Below are 17,554 nucleotides of genomic sequence, written 5' to 3' on the forward strand. Positions count from 1 at the left end.
ACCTAGTGCTGTATGCTCCACTGTGTACTTACCTGGCATTGCAAGGTTTCTAAGGCCACTTAGTGCTGTATGCTCCACTGTACACCTACCTGGTATTGCAAGGTTTCTAAGGGCACTGAGTGCTGTATGCTCCACTGTACACCTACCTGGTATTGCAAGGTTTCTAAGGGCAATGAGTGCTACATGCTCCACTGTACACCTACCTGGTATTGCAAGGTTTCTAAGGGCACTGAGTGCTGCATGCTCCACTGTACACCTACCTGTCATTGCAAGGCTTCTAAGGGCACCGAGTGCTGCATGCTCTGCTGTACCACTACCTGGTATTGCAAGGTTTCTATGGGCACTATCTGATGTATGCTCCACTGTACACCTACCTGGTATTGGAAGGTTTCTAAGGGCACTGAGTGCTGTATGCTCCACTGTACACCTATCTGGTATTGCAAGGTTTCTAGGGACACTGAGTGCTGCATGCTCCACTGTGAACCTACCTGGTATTGAAAGGTTTCTATGGGCACTGAGTGCTGCATGCGCCACTGTACACCTACCTGGTATTGGAAGGTTTCTAAGGGCACTGAGTGCTACATGCTCCACTGTACACCTACCTGGTGTTGCAAGGTTTCTAAGGGCACTGAGTCCTGCATGCTCCAGTGTACACCTACCTGGTATTGAAAGGTTTGTAAGGGCACTGATTGCTACATGCTCCACTGTACACCTACCTGGTAATGCACTGTTTCTAATGGCTTTGAGTGCTGTATGCTCCACTGTACACCTACCTGGTATTGGAAGGTTTCTAAGGGCACTGAGTGATATATGCTCCACTGTACACCTACCTGGTATTGGAAGGTTTCTAAGGGCACTGAGTGCTGTATGCTCCACTGTACACCTACCTGGTATTGCAAGGTTTCGAAGGCCACTTAGTGCTGTATGCTCGACTGTACACCTACCTGGTATTGCAAGGTTCCAAAGGGCACTGAGTGCTGTATGCTCCACTGTACACCTACCTGGTATTGCAAGGTTTCTAAGGGCACTGGGTGCTGTATGCTCCACTGTACACCAACCTGGTATTGCAAGGTTTCTAAGGCCACTTAGTGCTGTTTGCTCCAGTGAACACCTACCTGGTATTGGGTGGTTTCTAAGGGCACTGAGTACTGTATGCTCCAATGTACACCTACCTGGTATTGCAAGGTTTCAAAGGGCACTGAGTGCTGTATGCTCCAATGTACACCTACCTGGTATTGGAAGGTTTCTAAGGGCACTGAGTGCTGTATGCTCCACTGTACACCTACCTGGTATTGGAAGGTTTCTAAGGGCACTGATTGCTACATGCACTACTGAACATCTACCTGGTGTTGCGAGGTTTCTAAGGGCACTGAGTGCTGTATGCTCCAATGTACACCTACCTGGTATTGCAAGGTTTCAAAGGGCACTGAGTGATGTATGCTCCAATGTACACCTACCTGGTATTGGAAGGTTTCTAAGGGCAATGAGTGCTACATGCCTAACTGTAAACCTACCAGGTATTGCAAGGTTTCTAAGGGCACTGAGTGCTGTATGCTCCACTGTACACCTACCTGGTATTGCAAGGATTCTAAGGCACCTTAGTGCTGTATGCTCCACTGTACACCTACCTGGTATTGCAAGGTTTCTAAGGGCACTGAGTGCTACATGCTCCACTGTACACCTACCAGGTATTGCAAGGTTTCTAAGGGCACCGAGTGCTGCATGCTCCACTGAACCACTACCTGGTATTGCAAGGTTTCTAACGGCACTGAGTGCTGTATGCTCCACTGTTCACCTACCTGGTATTAGAAGGTTTCTAAGGGCACTGAGTGCTGTATGCTCCACTGTACACCTATCTGGTATTGCAAGGTTTCTAGGGGCACTGAGTGCTGCATGCTCCACTGTACACTTACCTGGTATTGCAAGGTTTCTAAGGGCACTGAGTGCTGCATGCTCCACTGTACACCTACCTGGTATTGGAAGGTTTCTAAGGGCACTGAGTGCTACATGCTCTACTGTACACCTACCTGGTGTTGCGAGGTTTCTAAGGGCACTGAGTGCTGCATGCTCCAGTGTACACCTACCTGGTATTGGAAAGTTTCTAAGGGCACTGGGTGCTGCATGCTCCAATGTACACCTACCTGGTGTTGCGAGGTTTCTAAGGGCACTGAGTGCTGCATGCTCCAGTGTACACCTACCTGGTATTGGAAAGTTTCTAAGGGCACTGAGTGCTGTATGCTCCATTGTACACCTACCTGGTATTGCACGGTTTCTAAGGGAACTGAGTGCTGTATGCTCCATTGTACACCTACCTTGTAATGCACGGTTTCTAAGGGCACTGGGTGCTGTATGCTCCAGTGTACACCTACCAGCAGCCAATTGAATAAAAAATTTAACCACAAGGTTACACTGAGTGCTGTATGCTCCACTGTACACCTTTCTGATATTGCAAGGTTTCTAAGGGCAATGAGTGCTACATGCTCCACTGTACACCTACCTGGTATTGGAAGGTTTCTAAGGGCACTGAGTGCTGTATGCTCCATTGTACACATACCTGGTATTGCAAGGTTTCTAAGGGCACTGAGTGCTGTATGCTCCACTGTTCACCTACCTGGTAATGCAAAGTTTCTAAGGGCACTGAGTGCTGTATGCTCCACTGTACACCTACCTGGTATTGCAAGGTTTCTAAGGCCACTTAGTGCTGTATGCTCCAGTGTACACCTACCTGGATGGTTTCTAAGGGCACTGAGTACTGTATGCTCCAATGTACACCTACCTGGTATTGCAAGGTTTCTAAGGGCACTGAGTGCTGTATGCTCCAATGAACACCTACCTGGTATTGGAAGGTTTCTAAGGGAACTGAGTGCCGTATGCTCCACTGTACACCTACCTGGTATTGGATGGTTTCTAAGGGCAATGAGTGCTACATGCCCAACTGTAAACCTACCTGGTATTGCAAGGTTTCTAAGGGCACTGAGTGCTGTATGCTCCACTGTACACCTACCTGGTATTGCAAGGTTTCTAAGGCCACTTAGTGTTGTATGCTCCACTGTACACCTACCTGGTATTGCAAGGTTTCTAAGGGCACTGATTGCTACATACTCCACTGTACACCTACCTGGTATAAGAAGGTTTTTAAGGGTACTGATTGCTACATGCTCTACTGAACATCTACCTGGTGTTGCGAGGTTTCTAAGGGCACTGAGTGCTGCATGCTTCAGTGTACACCTACCTGGTATTGGAAGGTTTCTAAGGGCACTGAGTGCTGTATGCTCCACTGTACACCTACCTGGTAATGCACAGTTTCTAAGGGCACTGAGTGCTGTATGCTCCAGTGTACACCTACCTAATATTATAAGGTTCCTGGTATTGCAAGGTTTCTAAGGGCACTAAGTGCTGTATGCTCCTATGTACACCTACCTGGTATTGCAAGGTTTCTAAGGGCAATGAGTGCTACATGCTCCACTGTACACCTACCTGGTATTGGAAGGTTTCTAAGGGCACTGAGTGCTGTATGCTCCACTGTACACATACCTGGTATTGCAAGGTTTCTAAGGGCACTGAGTGCTGTATGTTCCACTGTACACTTACCTGGTAATGCAAGGTTTCTAAGGGCACTTAGTGCTGTATGCTCAACTGTACACCTACCTGGTATTGCAAGGTTCCTAAGGACACTGAGTGATGCATGTTCCACTGCACAACTACCTGGTATTGCAAGGTGTCTAAGGGCATTCAGTGATTCATGCTCCACTGTACACCTAACTCTCATTGCAAGGTTTCTAAGGGCACTGAGTGCTGCATGCTCCAGTGTACAACTACCTGGCATTGCAAGTTCCTAAGGGCACTGAGTGTTGTATGCTCTAATGTACACCTTCCTGGTATTGCAAGGTACATCTACCTGGTATTGCAAAGTTTGTAAGGCAACTGAGTGCTATATGCTCAACTGTACCTACCTGGTATTGCAAGGTTTCTAAGGGCAATGAGTGCTACATGCCCAACTGTACACCTACCTGGTATTGCAAGGTTGCTAAGGGCACCAAGTGCTGTATGCTCCAATGTACACCTATTAGATATTGCAAGGTTTCTAAGGCCACTTAGTGCTGTATGCTCCACTGTACACCTACCTGGTATTGCAAGATTTCTAAGGGCACTGAGTGCTACATGCTCCACTGTACACCTACCTGGTATTGCAAGGTTTCTAAGGGCACTGAGTGCTGCATTCTCCAATGTACACCTACCTGTCATTGCAAGGTTTCTAAGAGCACCGAGTGCTGTATGCTCCACTGTACAACTACCTGGTATTGTAAGGTTTCTAAGGGCACTGAGTGCTGTATGCTCCACTGTATACCTACCTGTTATTGCAAGGTTTCTAAGGCCAATTAGTGCTGTATGCTCCACTGTACACCTACCTGGTATTGCAATGTTTCTAAGGGCACTGAGTGCTACATGCTCCACTGTACACCTACCTGGTATTGCAAGGTTTCTAAGGGCACTGAGTGCTACATGCTCCAATGTACACCTACCTGGTATTGCAAGGTTTCTAAGGGCACTGAGTGCTCCATGCTCCACTGTACACCTACCTGGTATTAGAAGGTTTCTAAGGGCACTGAGTGCTGCATGCTCCAATGTACACATACCTGTCATTGCAAGGTTTCTAAGGGCACCGAGTGCTGCATGCTCGACTGTACCACTACCTGGTATTGCAAGGTTTCTAAGGGCACTGAGTGCTACATGCTCCAATGTACACGTACCTGGTATTGCAAAGTTTCTAAGGGCACTGAGTGCTGCATGCTTCACTCTACACCTACCTGGTATTGCAAGGTTTCTAAGGGCACTGAGTGCTGTATGCTCCACTGTATACCTACCTCGTATTGCAAGGTTCCTAAGGGAACTGAGTGCTTCATGCTCCACTCTACACCTACCTGGTATTGCAAGGTTTCTAAGGCCACTGAGTGCTACATGATCCACTGTACACCTACCTGGCATTGCAAGGTTTCTAAGGCCACTGAGTGCTACATGATCCACTGTACACCAACCTGGTCTTTCAATGTTTCTAAGGGCACTGAATGATGCATGGTCAAATGTACACCTGCCTTGTATTGCAAGGTTCCTAAGGGCACTGAGTGCTGCATGCTACACTGAACACCTAACTGGTATTGCAAGGTTTCTAATGGCACTGAGTGCTACATGCTCATCTGTACACCTACCTGGTATTGCACGGTTTCTAAGGGCACTGAGTGATGCATGTTCAACTGTACACATACCTGGTATTGCAAGGTTTTAAAGGGCACTGATTGATTCATGCTCCACTGTACACCTACATGTCATTGCAAGGTTTCTAAGGGCACTGAGTGTTGCATGCTCCAGTGTACACCTACCTGGTATTGCAAGGTTCCTAAGGACACTGAGTGATGCATGTTCCACTGCACACCTACCTGGTATTGCATGGTTTCTAAGGCAACTGAGTGCTGCATGCACAAATGCACACCTACCTGGTATTGCAAGGTTTCTAAGGGCACTTAGTGCTGCATGTTCCACTGTACACCTACCTGGTATTGCAAGGTTTTTAAGGGCACTGAGTGATTCATGCACCACTGTACACCTACCTGGTATTGCAAGGTTCCTAAGGACACTGAGTGATGCATGTTCCACTGCACACCTACCTGGTATTGCAAGGTGTCTAAGGGCACTGAGTGATTCATGCTCCACTGTACACCTAACTCTCATTGCAAAGTTGCTAAGGGCACTGAGTGATGCATGCTCCAGTGTACACCTACCTGGCATTGGAAGTTCCTAAGGGCACTGAGTCTTGCAAGCTTCAATGTACACCTTCCTGGTATTGCAAAGTACATCTACCTGGTATTGCAAAGTTTGTAAGGCCACTGAGTGCTATATGCTCAACTGTACCTACCTGGTATTGCAAGGTTTCTAAGGGCAATGAGTGCTACATGCCCAACTGTACACCTACATGGTATTGCAAGGTTTCTAAGGGCACCGCGTGCTGTATGCTCCACTGTATACCTACCTGTTATTGCAAGGTTTCTAAGGCCACTTAGTGCTGTATGCTCCACTGTACACCTACCTGGTATTGCAATGTTTCTAAGGGCACTGAGTGCTACATGCTCAACTGTACACCTACCTGGTATTGCAAGGTTTCTAAGGGCACTGAGTGTTGCATGCTCCTATGTACACCTACCTGGTATTGCAAGGTTTCTAAGGGCACTGAGTGATTCATACTCCACTGTATATCTACCTGGTATTGCAAGGTTCCTAAGGACACTAAGTGATGCATGTTTCAATGTACACCTAACTCTTATTGCAAGGTTTCTAAGGGCACTGAGTGCTGCATGTTCCACTGTACACCTACCTGGTATTGCAAGGTTTCTAAGGGCACTGAGTGATTCATGCTCCACTTTACACCTACCTGGTATTGCAAGGTTCCTAAAGACACTTAGTGATGCATGTTCCACTGCACACCTACCTGGTATTGCAAGGTGTCTAAGGGCACTGAGTGATTCATGCTCCACTGTACACCTAACTCTCATTGCAAAGTTGCTAAGGGCACTGAGTGATGCATGCTCCAGTGTACACCTACCTGGCATTGGAAGTTCCTAAGGGCACTGAGTCTTGCAAGCTTCAATGTACACCTTCCTGGTATTGCAAAGTACATCTACCTGGTATTGCAAAGTTTGTAAGGCAACTGAGTGCTATATGCTCAACTGTACCTACCTGGTATTGCAAGGTTTCTAAGGGCAATGAGTGCTACATGCCCAACTGTACACCTACATGGTATTGCAAGGTTTCTAAGGGCACCGCGTGCTGTATGCTCCACTGTATACCTACCTGTTATTGCAAGGTTTCTAAGGCCAATTAGTGCTGTATGCTCCACTGTACACCTACCTGGTATTGCAATGTTTTTAAGGGCACTGAGTGCTACATGCTCCACTGTACACCTACCTGGTATTGCAAGGTTTCTAAGGGCACTGAGTGCTGCATGCTCCTATGTACACCTACCTGGTATTGCAAGGTTTCTAAGGGCACTGAGTTATTCATGCTCCACTGCATATCTACCTGGTATTGCAAGGTTCCTAAGGACACTGAGTGATGCATGTTCCAATGTACACATAACTCTTATTGCAAGGTTTCTAAGGGCACTGAGTTCTGCATGCTCCAGTGTACACCTACCTGGCATTGCAAGTTCCTAAGGGCACTGAGTGTTGTATGCTCCAATGTACACCTTCCTGGTAATGCAAGGTACAACTACCTGGTATTGCAAAGTTTGTAAGGCCACTGAGTGCTATATACTCAACTGTACCTTTTTGGTATTGCAAGGTTTCTTAGGGCAATGAGTGCTACATGCCCAACTGTACACCTACCTGGTATTGCAAGAATTCTAAGGGCACCGATTGCTGTATGCTCCACTGTACACCTACCTGTTATTGCAAGGTTTCTAAGGGCACTGAGTGCTACATTCTCCACAGTACACCTACCTGGTATTGCAAGGTTTCTAAGGGCACTGAGTGCTGCATGCTCCAATGTACACCTACCTGGTATTGCAAGGTTTCTAAGGGCACTGAGTGATTCATGCTCCACTGTACATCTACCTGGTATGGCAATGTTCCTAAGGACACTGAGTGATGCATGTTCCACTGTTCACCTAACTCTCATTGCAAGGTTTCTAAGGGCACTCAGTGCTGCATGCTCCAGTGTATACCTTCCGGGCATTTCAAGTTCCCAAGGGCACTGAGTGTTGTATGCTCCAATGTACACCTTCCTGGTATTGCAAGGTTTCTAGGGGCACTGAGTGCTCATGCTCCTCTGTACACCCACCTGGTATTGCAAGGTTTCTAAGGGCACTGAGTGCTGCATGCTCCAATGTACACCAACCTGGTAATGCACGGTTTCTAAGGGAACTGAGTGCTGTATGCTCCACTGTACATCTACCTGGTATTGTAAGGTTTCTAAGGGCATTGAGTGCTGTATGCTCCACTGTACACCTACCTGGTATTACAAGGTTTCTAAGGGCACTGAGTGCTACATGCTGCACTGTACACCTACCAGGTATTAAAGGTTTCTAAGGGCACTGAGTGCTACATGCTGCACTGTACACCTACCTGGTATTGCAAGGTTTCGAAGGGCCTTGAGTGCTGTGTGCTTCACTGTACACCTACCTGGTAATGCAAGGTTTCTAAGGGCACTGAGTGCTGTATGCTCCACTGTACACCTACCTGGTATTTCAAGGTTTCTAAGGGCACTGAGTGCTGTATGCTTCACTGTACACCTACCTGGTATTGCAAGGTTTCTAAGGGCACTGAGCGCTACATGCTCCACTGTACACCTACCTGGTATTGCAAGGTTTCTAAGGGCACTGGGTGCTGTATGCTCCACTGTACACCTACCTGGTATTGCAAGGTTTCTAAGGGCACTGAGTGCTACATACTTCAATGTACACCTACCTGGTATTGCAAGGTTTCTAAGGGCACTGAGTGCTACATGCTCCACTGTACACCTACCTGGTATTGGAAGGTTTTTAAGGGCACTGAGTGCTGTATGCTCCATTGTACACATACCTGTCATTGCAAGGTTTCTAAGGGCACTGAGTGCTACATGCTCCACTGTACACCTACCAGGTATTGGAAGGTTTCTAAGGGCACTGAGTGCTGCATGCTTCACTGTACACATACCTGGTATTGCAAGGTTTCTAAGGGCACTGAGTGCTGTATGCTCCACTGTATACCTACCTCATATTGCAAGGTTCCTAAGGGCATTGAGTTCTACATCCTCCACTCTACACCTACCTGGTATTACATGGTTTCTAAGAGCACTGAGTGATTCGTGCTCCAATGTACACCTACCTGGTATTGCAAGGTTTCTAAGGGCACTGAGTGATTCATGCTCCAATGTACATCTACCTGGCATTGCAAGGTTTATAAGTGCATTGAGTTCTGAATGCTCCCGTGTACACCTACCTGGTATTTCAATGTTTCTAAGGGCAATGAGTGCTGTATGCTCCACTGTATACATACCTCGTATTGCAAGGTTCCTAAGGGCACTGAGTTCTACATCCTCCACTCTACACCTACCTGGTATTACATGGTTTCTAAGGGCACTGAGTGCTACATGCTCCACTGTACACCTACCTGGTATTGCACGGTTTCTAAGGGCACTGAGTGCTACATGCTCCACTGTACACCTACCTGGTATTGCAAGGTTTCTAAGGGCACTGAGTGCTACATGCTCCAATGTACACCTACCTGGTATTGCAAGGTTTCTAAGGGCACTGAGTGCTACATGCTCCATTGTACACCTACCTGATATTGCAAGATTTCTAAGGGCACTGAGGGCTGCATGCTCTACTGTACTGTACACCTACCTGGTATTGCAAGGTTTCTAAGGGCACTGAGTGCTGCATGCTCCAGCGTACACCTACCTGGTATTGCAAGGTTTCTAAGGGCACTGAGTGCTGCATGCTCCAGGGTACACTTTGCCTCCCCATAAGTAGGTTTGAGAAGTCTGAGAAGTCGCTGTATCACACCATGCTCCACCAGGAACCTGCAATGCTCATCTGGAAATACACATATAATTACAAGGTCCATGTGCACTAATGTTGACATTTGAGATCTAGGTTTTTGCTTCAAAGTACAACCATGCTTGTGCTCCCCTGCCAAAACACAATAATCTTTTTGTTTACCTTGCAAAGCAATGAGGTATAATAATTGACTTTTTTTGTAAATTATTAAGAGAAATTTTATCAGGTGTCCATGATTATAATAAGAGAATGATCAAATTTTAGAAATTATTAATATCATTAATATCATAACAAATGCAATTGTATTAGTAAAACAAGAGCTGTCAGAAGACAGCAATCGCGACTTTTCAAGTGCTTGACAGTATAACGTAAGCCATCATGGGGAAATTGTTCATATTTAATAAGGTCAAGGTACATTGTAATATAGTCATATTCTAACTGGAAGAGGACCATAAGACTAATTAATTTCTGAATATAAATTAATAATTGAAACATATTGATCGCTTATGTTTTAAAGAAGTGGTACATTATAAGCGATTCTGAGTTCAGGTATATTTTCCACAATTTATTGAACATTTGTTAAGACATAAAACAAACTAAAAGATTTTATTTTAAGTTTGATAGCAATAGCTTGGATGGGATGGTTGGACGGTCTTTCAAAAATAAAATATTAACAAGAGCACCGCATAACGGTGCCACGCTCGGCTGCGAAAGCTTGTCAGAATTTTTTTTTTTTTTTTTTTAGAGGTCACAGTGACCTTGACCTTTGACCTAGTGACCCAAAATGGGTGTGGCGTGTAGAACTCATCAAGGTGCATCTACATATAAAGTTTCAAAGTTGTAGGTGGAAGCACTTTGATTTTAGAGCCAATGTTAAGGATTGAGCACGACGCCTATGTCGGACGAGCTGGCTATGACAATAGCTCGGGTTTTCTCCGAAAACAGCCTCGCTAAAAAAAAGATTTTTGTTTTTTTTACCCTGTTTAAAAAAAACAACACCAAGAGATTGTTTGTTAGAAACCCAATGCCCCCTAATGCGCAATCTTTTTTTTTTACCTTGTAAAGCAATGATATATTATAATTGGATGATTGGCCGGTCTTTCAAAAATAAAATTTTAAAAATAATTATTTATGTTTTTTTTACCATTTAAAAAAAAAAAACACCAAGAGATGTGTTTGTTAGAAACCCAATGCCCCCTAATGCGCAACTTTAATTTTTTTGTGACCTTTAACCTTAAAGAATGACCTTGACCTTTCACCAATCAAAATGTGCAGCTCGATGAGATACACATGCATGCCAAATATCAAGTTGCTATCATCAATATTGCAAAAGTTATGACCAAGGTAAAAATTTTGTGACACATACAATGACAGACACATACAATGACAGACAGACAGACAGGCCAAAAACAATATACCTCCGATCAGGGGGCATAAACATTTTTTTTGTGAGTGGGGGGGTGGAGAGTGGGGGAGAGGGGGAATAATGTTGGGGTGTGGTCATTTTTTAGATGATATTTCAAAAATAAGAAAAAAACAAGGATGACATATGCCCCCGATAAACGGTTTGACAGAAGTTATGAGCATTTTTCAAAACCTAAAGGCCGATTTGGAAACCTAAATGCGGACCCTAAGTTCAAAAGGGGTCAAAATTTTGTGTGCATATGAAAAGGCCTTGTCCATATACATGTACACATGCATACCAAATATGAAGGTTACATCTGAAGCGACATAGAAGTTATGAGCATTTTTCGAAACCTAAACGCAAAGTGTGACGGACAGACAGATGGACGGACGGACAGTGCGATCACTATATGCCCTCCTTCAGGGGCATAAAAAAGGAAATTTTTTATTATTATAATTTTTTTTTTGGGGGGGGGGGGGAATTCTGGGGTGGGACGTGGGGGATGGTTTAGGTGGAGTCCATTGTGGTATGTCAGGTAAGTGTTGTTTTGTCAAAGTATGAATCAAATCTGATCCTAAATAAAGAGGTTATGGCAATTAAACCAAAATTTATTTATTTGACCTTGAGATTCAAGGTCATTCAAAGGTCAAGGTCGAATTCAACTTGCCAGGTACAGTACCCTCATGATAGTAAGAAAGTATGACTACATAATTAATCTTAATGCACACATAATTTGTAAAGAAGATTTTTTTTATAAACTTGCATTCCTTGTGTAAAAGGAATCTGATATTACACAACATATTCATTTATTTGTGATTGCAAGTAATGTATATTCGTTTTTTGTCAGACAGCCTAAAAATGGCCTGTTTGTGCTATTTAAACCAAGTTATCTCTTTGGCACCAATACGGTACTAAAAAGTGCACACACATTCCTGACATTTACATTTAGTCACCATCTCTTTAATCTAGAATGTGCTTTCTATTATTTAAACCTTCGATTTAAAAGTGATAATTTATGTTTGAAAAATGACATGTGTCCAATGTTATACAATAGCTAAACATTTGCAGTGCTTTCAGCATTGTGATAACTGCTATCAATGACCCATACTGAGAAACTCACAGGTGATATGATAGCAGCACCCACAGTGTTCACACAATCCACTATTGCACTGAAGCTTACCACTCCTGGCAAAGTTTCCAACCGCCAGGGCCCCAGACAGCTGCAGGTGTTCATGGTCAGAGTCCAGCCAATTCAGGGACTCTTTGAATATCTCACCCTTGCCACCACCAAATAACATCTCCATGCTTTTCTCTACAAGAAAACAATCACTGTCACAGTGCCTTATATCAAAAGCAATATTTTCTGAAATGTGTTACAGGTCCTTTAATAGTGTTGAAACCAAAAAGTATTAACAAATAAAAATTGCAGTCCCATCAATTCTGGGACAGGGGTTTTCTCAACAAGCATGTGCAAATAAGGTATCTGATTGTGCTTGCATTCAGCACTGCTCTGATGTAAAATATTTATTATATTATTATTATATTATTATATCATATTAAATTATATGATATACATGTACACATTATTATCTGAAAACCAGACAAAGTGCAGTCAACATTATTCATGTATATGTATGTGTTAGAATCATCTGAATTACTTACCTCTCCTTGCTTGACATGGGTCAAATTGCATTTTAGCAGATCATATTAAAATAAATTCTATTGACAAATAACAATTTAATGAAACATGCATTGATAAACTTGTCAAATTATCAAACATGTCAACAATCTAAAACAGTGATAGCACGTAAATAGTAACATCATTAGAATGTCAATAATTGACACAGGGAAACTTGGTATTTTTCAAACATTTATTCACATCAACAATAGTTAATCACACTTTTACTGTCAAATGCTCCCATTATGGGTAAACCTCTTAAAGATTATAATAGAACAAAAAATCAAAGAGACCCCGCAATTTTTGAATGTCCTGAAAACATTTTAGACTGACATGGGTGGTTGGAGAATAAATATAAACCAAATCTCACCTCTACCCCCTATGAGATTAGATAACGCGTTAAAGCGCATAATACTTGATTGAATGGGTAGTTTTGATTATTTTACCATAATTATTTGCTTTATGAACATAAACATATTCCAATGTACTGCCAAATCAAACACTTTATACTTTGAAAACATCTTTAGGTATTGTTGATGTATAGAGAATTTTAGTAGTCTTGTACATAAAAAATCCATCATGCAATAGATACATAAAAGCAGGGGGTCTTGTATACACATCTATATTATAAACTTGTACAAATATTAGTCTGTGATTTTTGGTCAAACCAAACCCTATTATATAAAAATTATTGAAGGATGTTTTGTATCATTTAGAAAAGATACTATCATATGGTTAATATGAATAATTGGGTCCGTCCCCTGACTAATTGTTCAGTCACAATTCAACTGCACTTAATATACATTTCAATGATTTTATCTGCCACCTAAATAGTATACTGAAATTGTGTTTGTGTGTGAATATTTTACAATGAATTTGATCACTGTTATGCTCTTAATAGACTTATTAAATAATATATTAAATCTTTTCATGAACATTGTTGAAAATGACTGCTGTTCATGGCTAAATCAATTCTGTGTGATTTTGTCATGACTTAGCCCATATTTCCATGTTTTCCCAAACAAAGTCCATATTGCCATGATTTCCCAGACAAAGCCCATGTTGCCATAATTTATCAAATGAAGCACATATTCCCATGAGTTCGAATACGTCATCATTTCCCAGATAAAGACTATATTTTAATTATTTTACAAATACAGCCTATTTTACAATGATTTCCCAAGCAAAGCATATATTGCCATGATTTCACAGACAAAGAAAACATTATCATACTTTCACAGACTAAGCCCTTATTGCCATTACCTATCAGACTAAGCCAATAATGCCCTGATCTCCCAAACTAAGCCCATATTGCAATGATTTCCCAGATAAAGCCCATATTGCCATGATTTTCCAGACAAAATATTTAATGCAATCATTTCCCAAACAAAGCCTATGTTGCAATGGTTTCCCAGACTAAGCCCATGTTCCCATAATCAATCAGACTAAGCCCATAATGCCTTGACCTTCCAGACTGAGCCCATAGTGCCATGATTTCCAAGACAAAGCCCAGATAGTCAATAAGCCCTAACACAGTCCAAAATGCAATGAGTTCCAAGACAAAGTCCATATTTCAAAGAGTTCCAAGACAAAGCCCATTTTGCCATGATCTCCTATACAAATCCCATATTGCTATGATTTCTCAGACAAGTCAATATTGCCATGATTCCCAAACAAAGTCTATATTACCAGGACTTCTCAAAATTATCCATATTGCCATGATTCCCAGACAAAGTCCATATTGCCATGATTTCCTAGACAAAGCCCATATTGCCACGAGTTCATTAACAAAGCCCAAATTTCCATGATCCCAAACAAAGCCTATATTGCAAGAATTCCCAGACAAAGCCTATATTGCCATGAGTTCCCAGACAAAGCCTATATTGTCATGATTTCTCAGACAAAGCCTATATTGCCATGATTTCTCAGACAAAGTCCATGTTGCCATGATTTCCTAGACAAAGCCCATATTGCCATGAGTTCCTTAACAAAGCCCATATTTCCATGATCCCCAAACAAAGCCCATATTGTCATAATTTCCCTCATAAAACCTGTATTGTAACCATCCCCCAAACAAGGTCAGAATGCGATGATTTCCCAGACAAACCTATATTGCCATGATTTCTCAGACAAAGCCTATATTGCCATGATTTACGAAACAAAGACCATACTTCCATGATTTCCAAACCAAAGTCCATATCAACATAAGTTCATTGACTAAGTCCACATTGACATGATCTCCAAAACAAAGCCCATATTGCCAGCGGTGGATTGCATAAACAGTGGTTAATATAAACTGTAATAATTAGATTACCACAGTTATTTACATGGTTAGGTTACCCCCAAATATTTCCCTTTGCATAAACGATGGTTATTGCGTGGTTACCTAACCATTTACATTTTTTTTTAACTTTCTGTTGTAAAATAACCAATAATGCAACACTTTACATGTAAATGACGTGAAAACGATCGAAAGATAATTTGATGTCATCACTGACTTTAAGAAAATAAACATACATAAACTAAGAGCAAAATAGCATCAATGACAGCGTAATAATCCGAGAAACAGTAGCTATGTTTCACAGTGGCCAAGACTCGTAGAGTTATAAGTAGCTGCTGTCGTGTTGACAGAGACCCATTTTGTCGCGTCTGTTGTCGCAAAATAGGGTCCAGGAGGTCTTCAAGTCTGTGTAAGCTATGGGAAGAAAACCCATGCTTTCAGCACAGTTCGTCGTCAGTCAGTAAGGACAGTTGTTTCAAAGTCATTTCATCAAAATTCGTCAAAACAATTGTTATTGCTGTGTCTTAAACCGTGGCAGGGTGGTTAATGGCAATGTCCTTTTTTTTATACAAACAACAGAGACTCAGAAAATGCTGTGATCTTGCGGTTACCGTGTGGTTTAATTTTTTATACATACGGCTGCAGGTGTTTTCCAGAAAAGTATGTGCCCTAAATAAGCCCAATTTTTTTATCACCTTTGTAAAATTTACACAAATTGATATGAAAACAAGCAAATAAGCCCAACACTTGCATTTGGAAATGTATTCTTTGCCTATTATGATGATTTATCAAATACTTGCCTCCAGTGAGCAGAAGAATGAGCAGGTCAGATGCCATCTTGACCTTCTGTAGATTGTCCTCGCTGTACTCAGCGTTCTCCTGCACATTTGTTTGAGCGAGCTGTATCAGGTGAGAACACAGCTCCGTCCTCGCCAGCACGTCCTTCACCTCATCTGCAGCCAACATGAGGGTGTACTTAGCAGTCACAAAACATTAGGGTGTACTTTAGCACAAAAAACATGATGGTGCTTTAGCAGTCACACACAAGAGTGCCAAACTGTCACAAGATACGCCCGTTAGAAGGTTTTGGACATCATCTAGACACAAATTTTGACTAAATTTGGTGAAGATGGGATGAAAACTCATTCAATTAGAGAGCGGACACCATTTTAAATGCTTGAAATGCTCTAAGTGACCTCGTGACCTAGTTTTTGACCCAGTATGACCCATTTTTGATCTTGACCTAGATATCATGTAGACACAACTTCTGACCAAATTTGGTGAAGATCTGATGAAAACTACTTGAATAAGAGAGCAGAAACCATGCTAAATGCACTAAGTGGCCTCGTGACCTAGTTTTTGACCCCACATGACCCATATTTTAACATGACCTAGATATCATTTAGACACAACTTCTGACCAAATTTGGTGAAGATCGGATGAAAACTACTTCAATTAGAGAGCAGGCACCATGCTCAATGATTAAAATACACTAAGTGACCCCATGACCTAGTTTTTGACCCGGCATGACCAATATTCGAACATGACCTAGATATTGTCAAGATACAACTTCTGACCAAATGTGATAAAGATCGGATAAAAACTACTTCAATAAGAGAGCGGACACCATGCTTAATGCATGAAATGTGACCTCCTGACCTTGTTTTTGACCCGGCATAACCCATATTCGTACTTGACCTAGATATTGTCTAGATACAACTTCTTACCAAATTTGGTGAAGATGGGATGAAAACTTCTTCAGTTAGAGAGCGGAAACCATGCTAAATCCTTGAAATGCACTAAGTGACCCCGTCAAAAAGTTGCAGCAAAATTTGATCTTTGAAGTGTGACCTTTACCTTCAAGTAAGAAAAACAAGTGTAACACACAACATATTGTCTTATAATGAATTTCATTTGTGCATAGTTATTTTTAAATCCATCAATATATGGAAAAGTTATGGCTGAGACAGGATATTTAGTGCAATTATTTTTACTTTTGATTCGAAGTGTGACATTGACTTATACATAGGCAGACGTTTTCACACCAAAATCGCACTCTCCTAATGGCTGCCATTTGTAGAAGTTAAAACAGCATTAGACAAAGTTACACTCTGAATAAGCTGTTATATGGCCGAAATTTATCTTTGAACTGTTAAGAGCAAACATTACCTTTTAAGTGGGAAAAAAGTTTAACATGAAACTTGTTGCCTTATGATGTATTGCATTTGTGAAAATTATTTCAAAATCCAACATATATGGCAAAATTATGGTGGAGAAAGGAATGTTAAAGCTGTTGTATAGCAAAACTTTTGATTTTTATCAGTAAGGAGACCGTTACAAGACGTCACATGTCACCTTATGTTGATTTCCTTTTGTGCCAAGATATTATAAAATCCCTCAAAACATGTCAAAGTTAAAGTTGAGTAAAGAATTGTTAAGCTTTTTAAAGGCCAACTTTGACCGTTAAGCTCTAAGTGTGAAATTGACATTTGAGAAGGTGGGACAGGTGCAACACGCAACATGTAACCTTATGATGAAAGACAAATGTCTGAAGGTATTTCAAAACACATCAATATATTGCAAAATTATGGCAGAAGCAGTAAACTTTGCACAGACTTACAGACAGCAGCACTGCTACATACTGTCTTCTTCAACAAGAGG

The 17,554-nt window shown here is 42.0% G+C and overlaps 1 protein-coding gene across 5 annotated transcripts in view; it reads right to left on the bottom strand.

Moving 5' to 3' along the window:
- Positions 1-17,554, bottom strand: part of LOC127847487 (rap1 GTPase-GDP dissociation stimulator 1-like) — a 112,189-nt gene that overhangs the window by 14,439 nt on the left and 80,196 nt on the right. For 4 of the 5 annotated variants that reach the window (XM_052379458.1, XM_052379457.1, XM_052379456.1 and 1 more), the window contains 4 exons: positions 15,694-15,846; positions 12,115-12,246; positions 9,484-9,565; positions 9,374-9,426 (listed from right to left, as the gene is read on the bottom strand). In XM_052379458.1, coding sequence (XP_052235418.1) covers positions 9,374-9,426; positions 9,484-9,565; positions 12,115-12,246; positions 15,694-15,846 — 420 coding nt within the window. The other variant, XM_052379455.1, reaches the window with a different exon arrangement.

This window comes from Dreissena polymorpha, chromosome 10 (genome assembly GCF_020536995.1).
Source record: "Dreissena polymorpha isolate Duluth1 chromosome 10, UMN_Dpol_1.0, whole genome shotgun sequence".
NCBI classification, from domain to species: Eukaryota; Metazoa; Mollusca; class Bivalvia; order Myida; family Dreissenidae; genus Dreissena; species Dreissena polymorpha.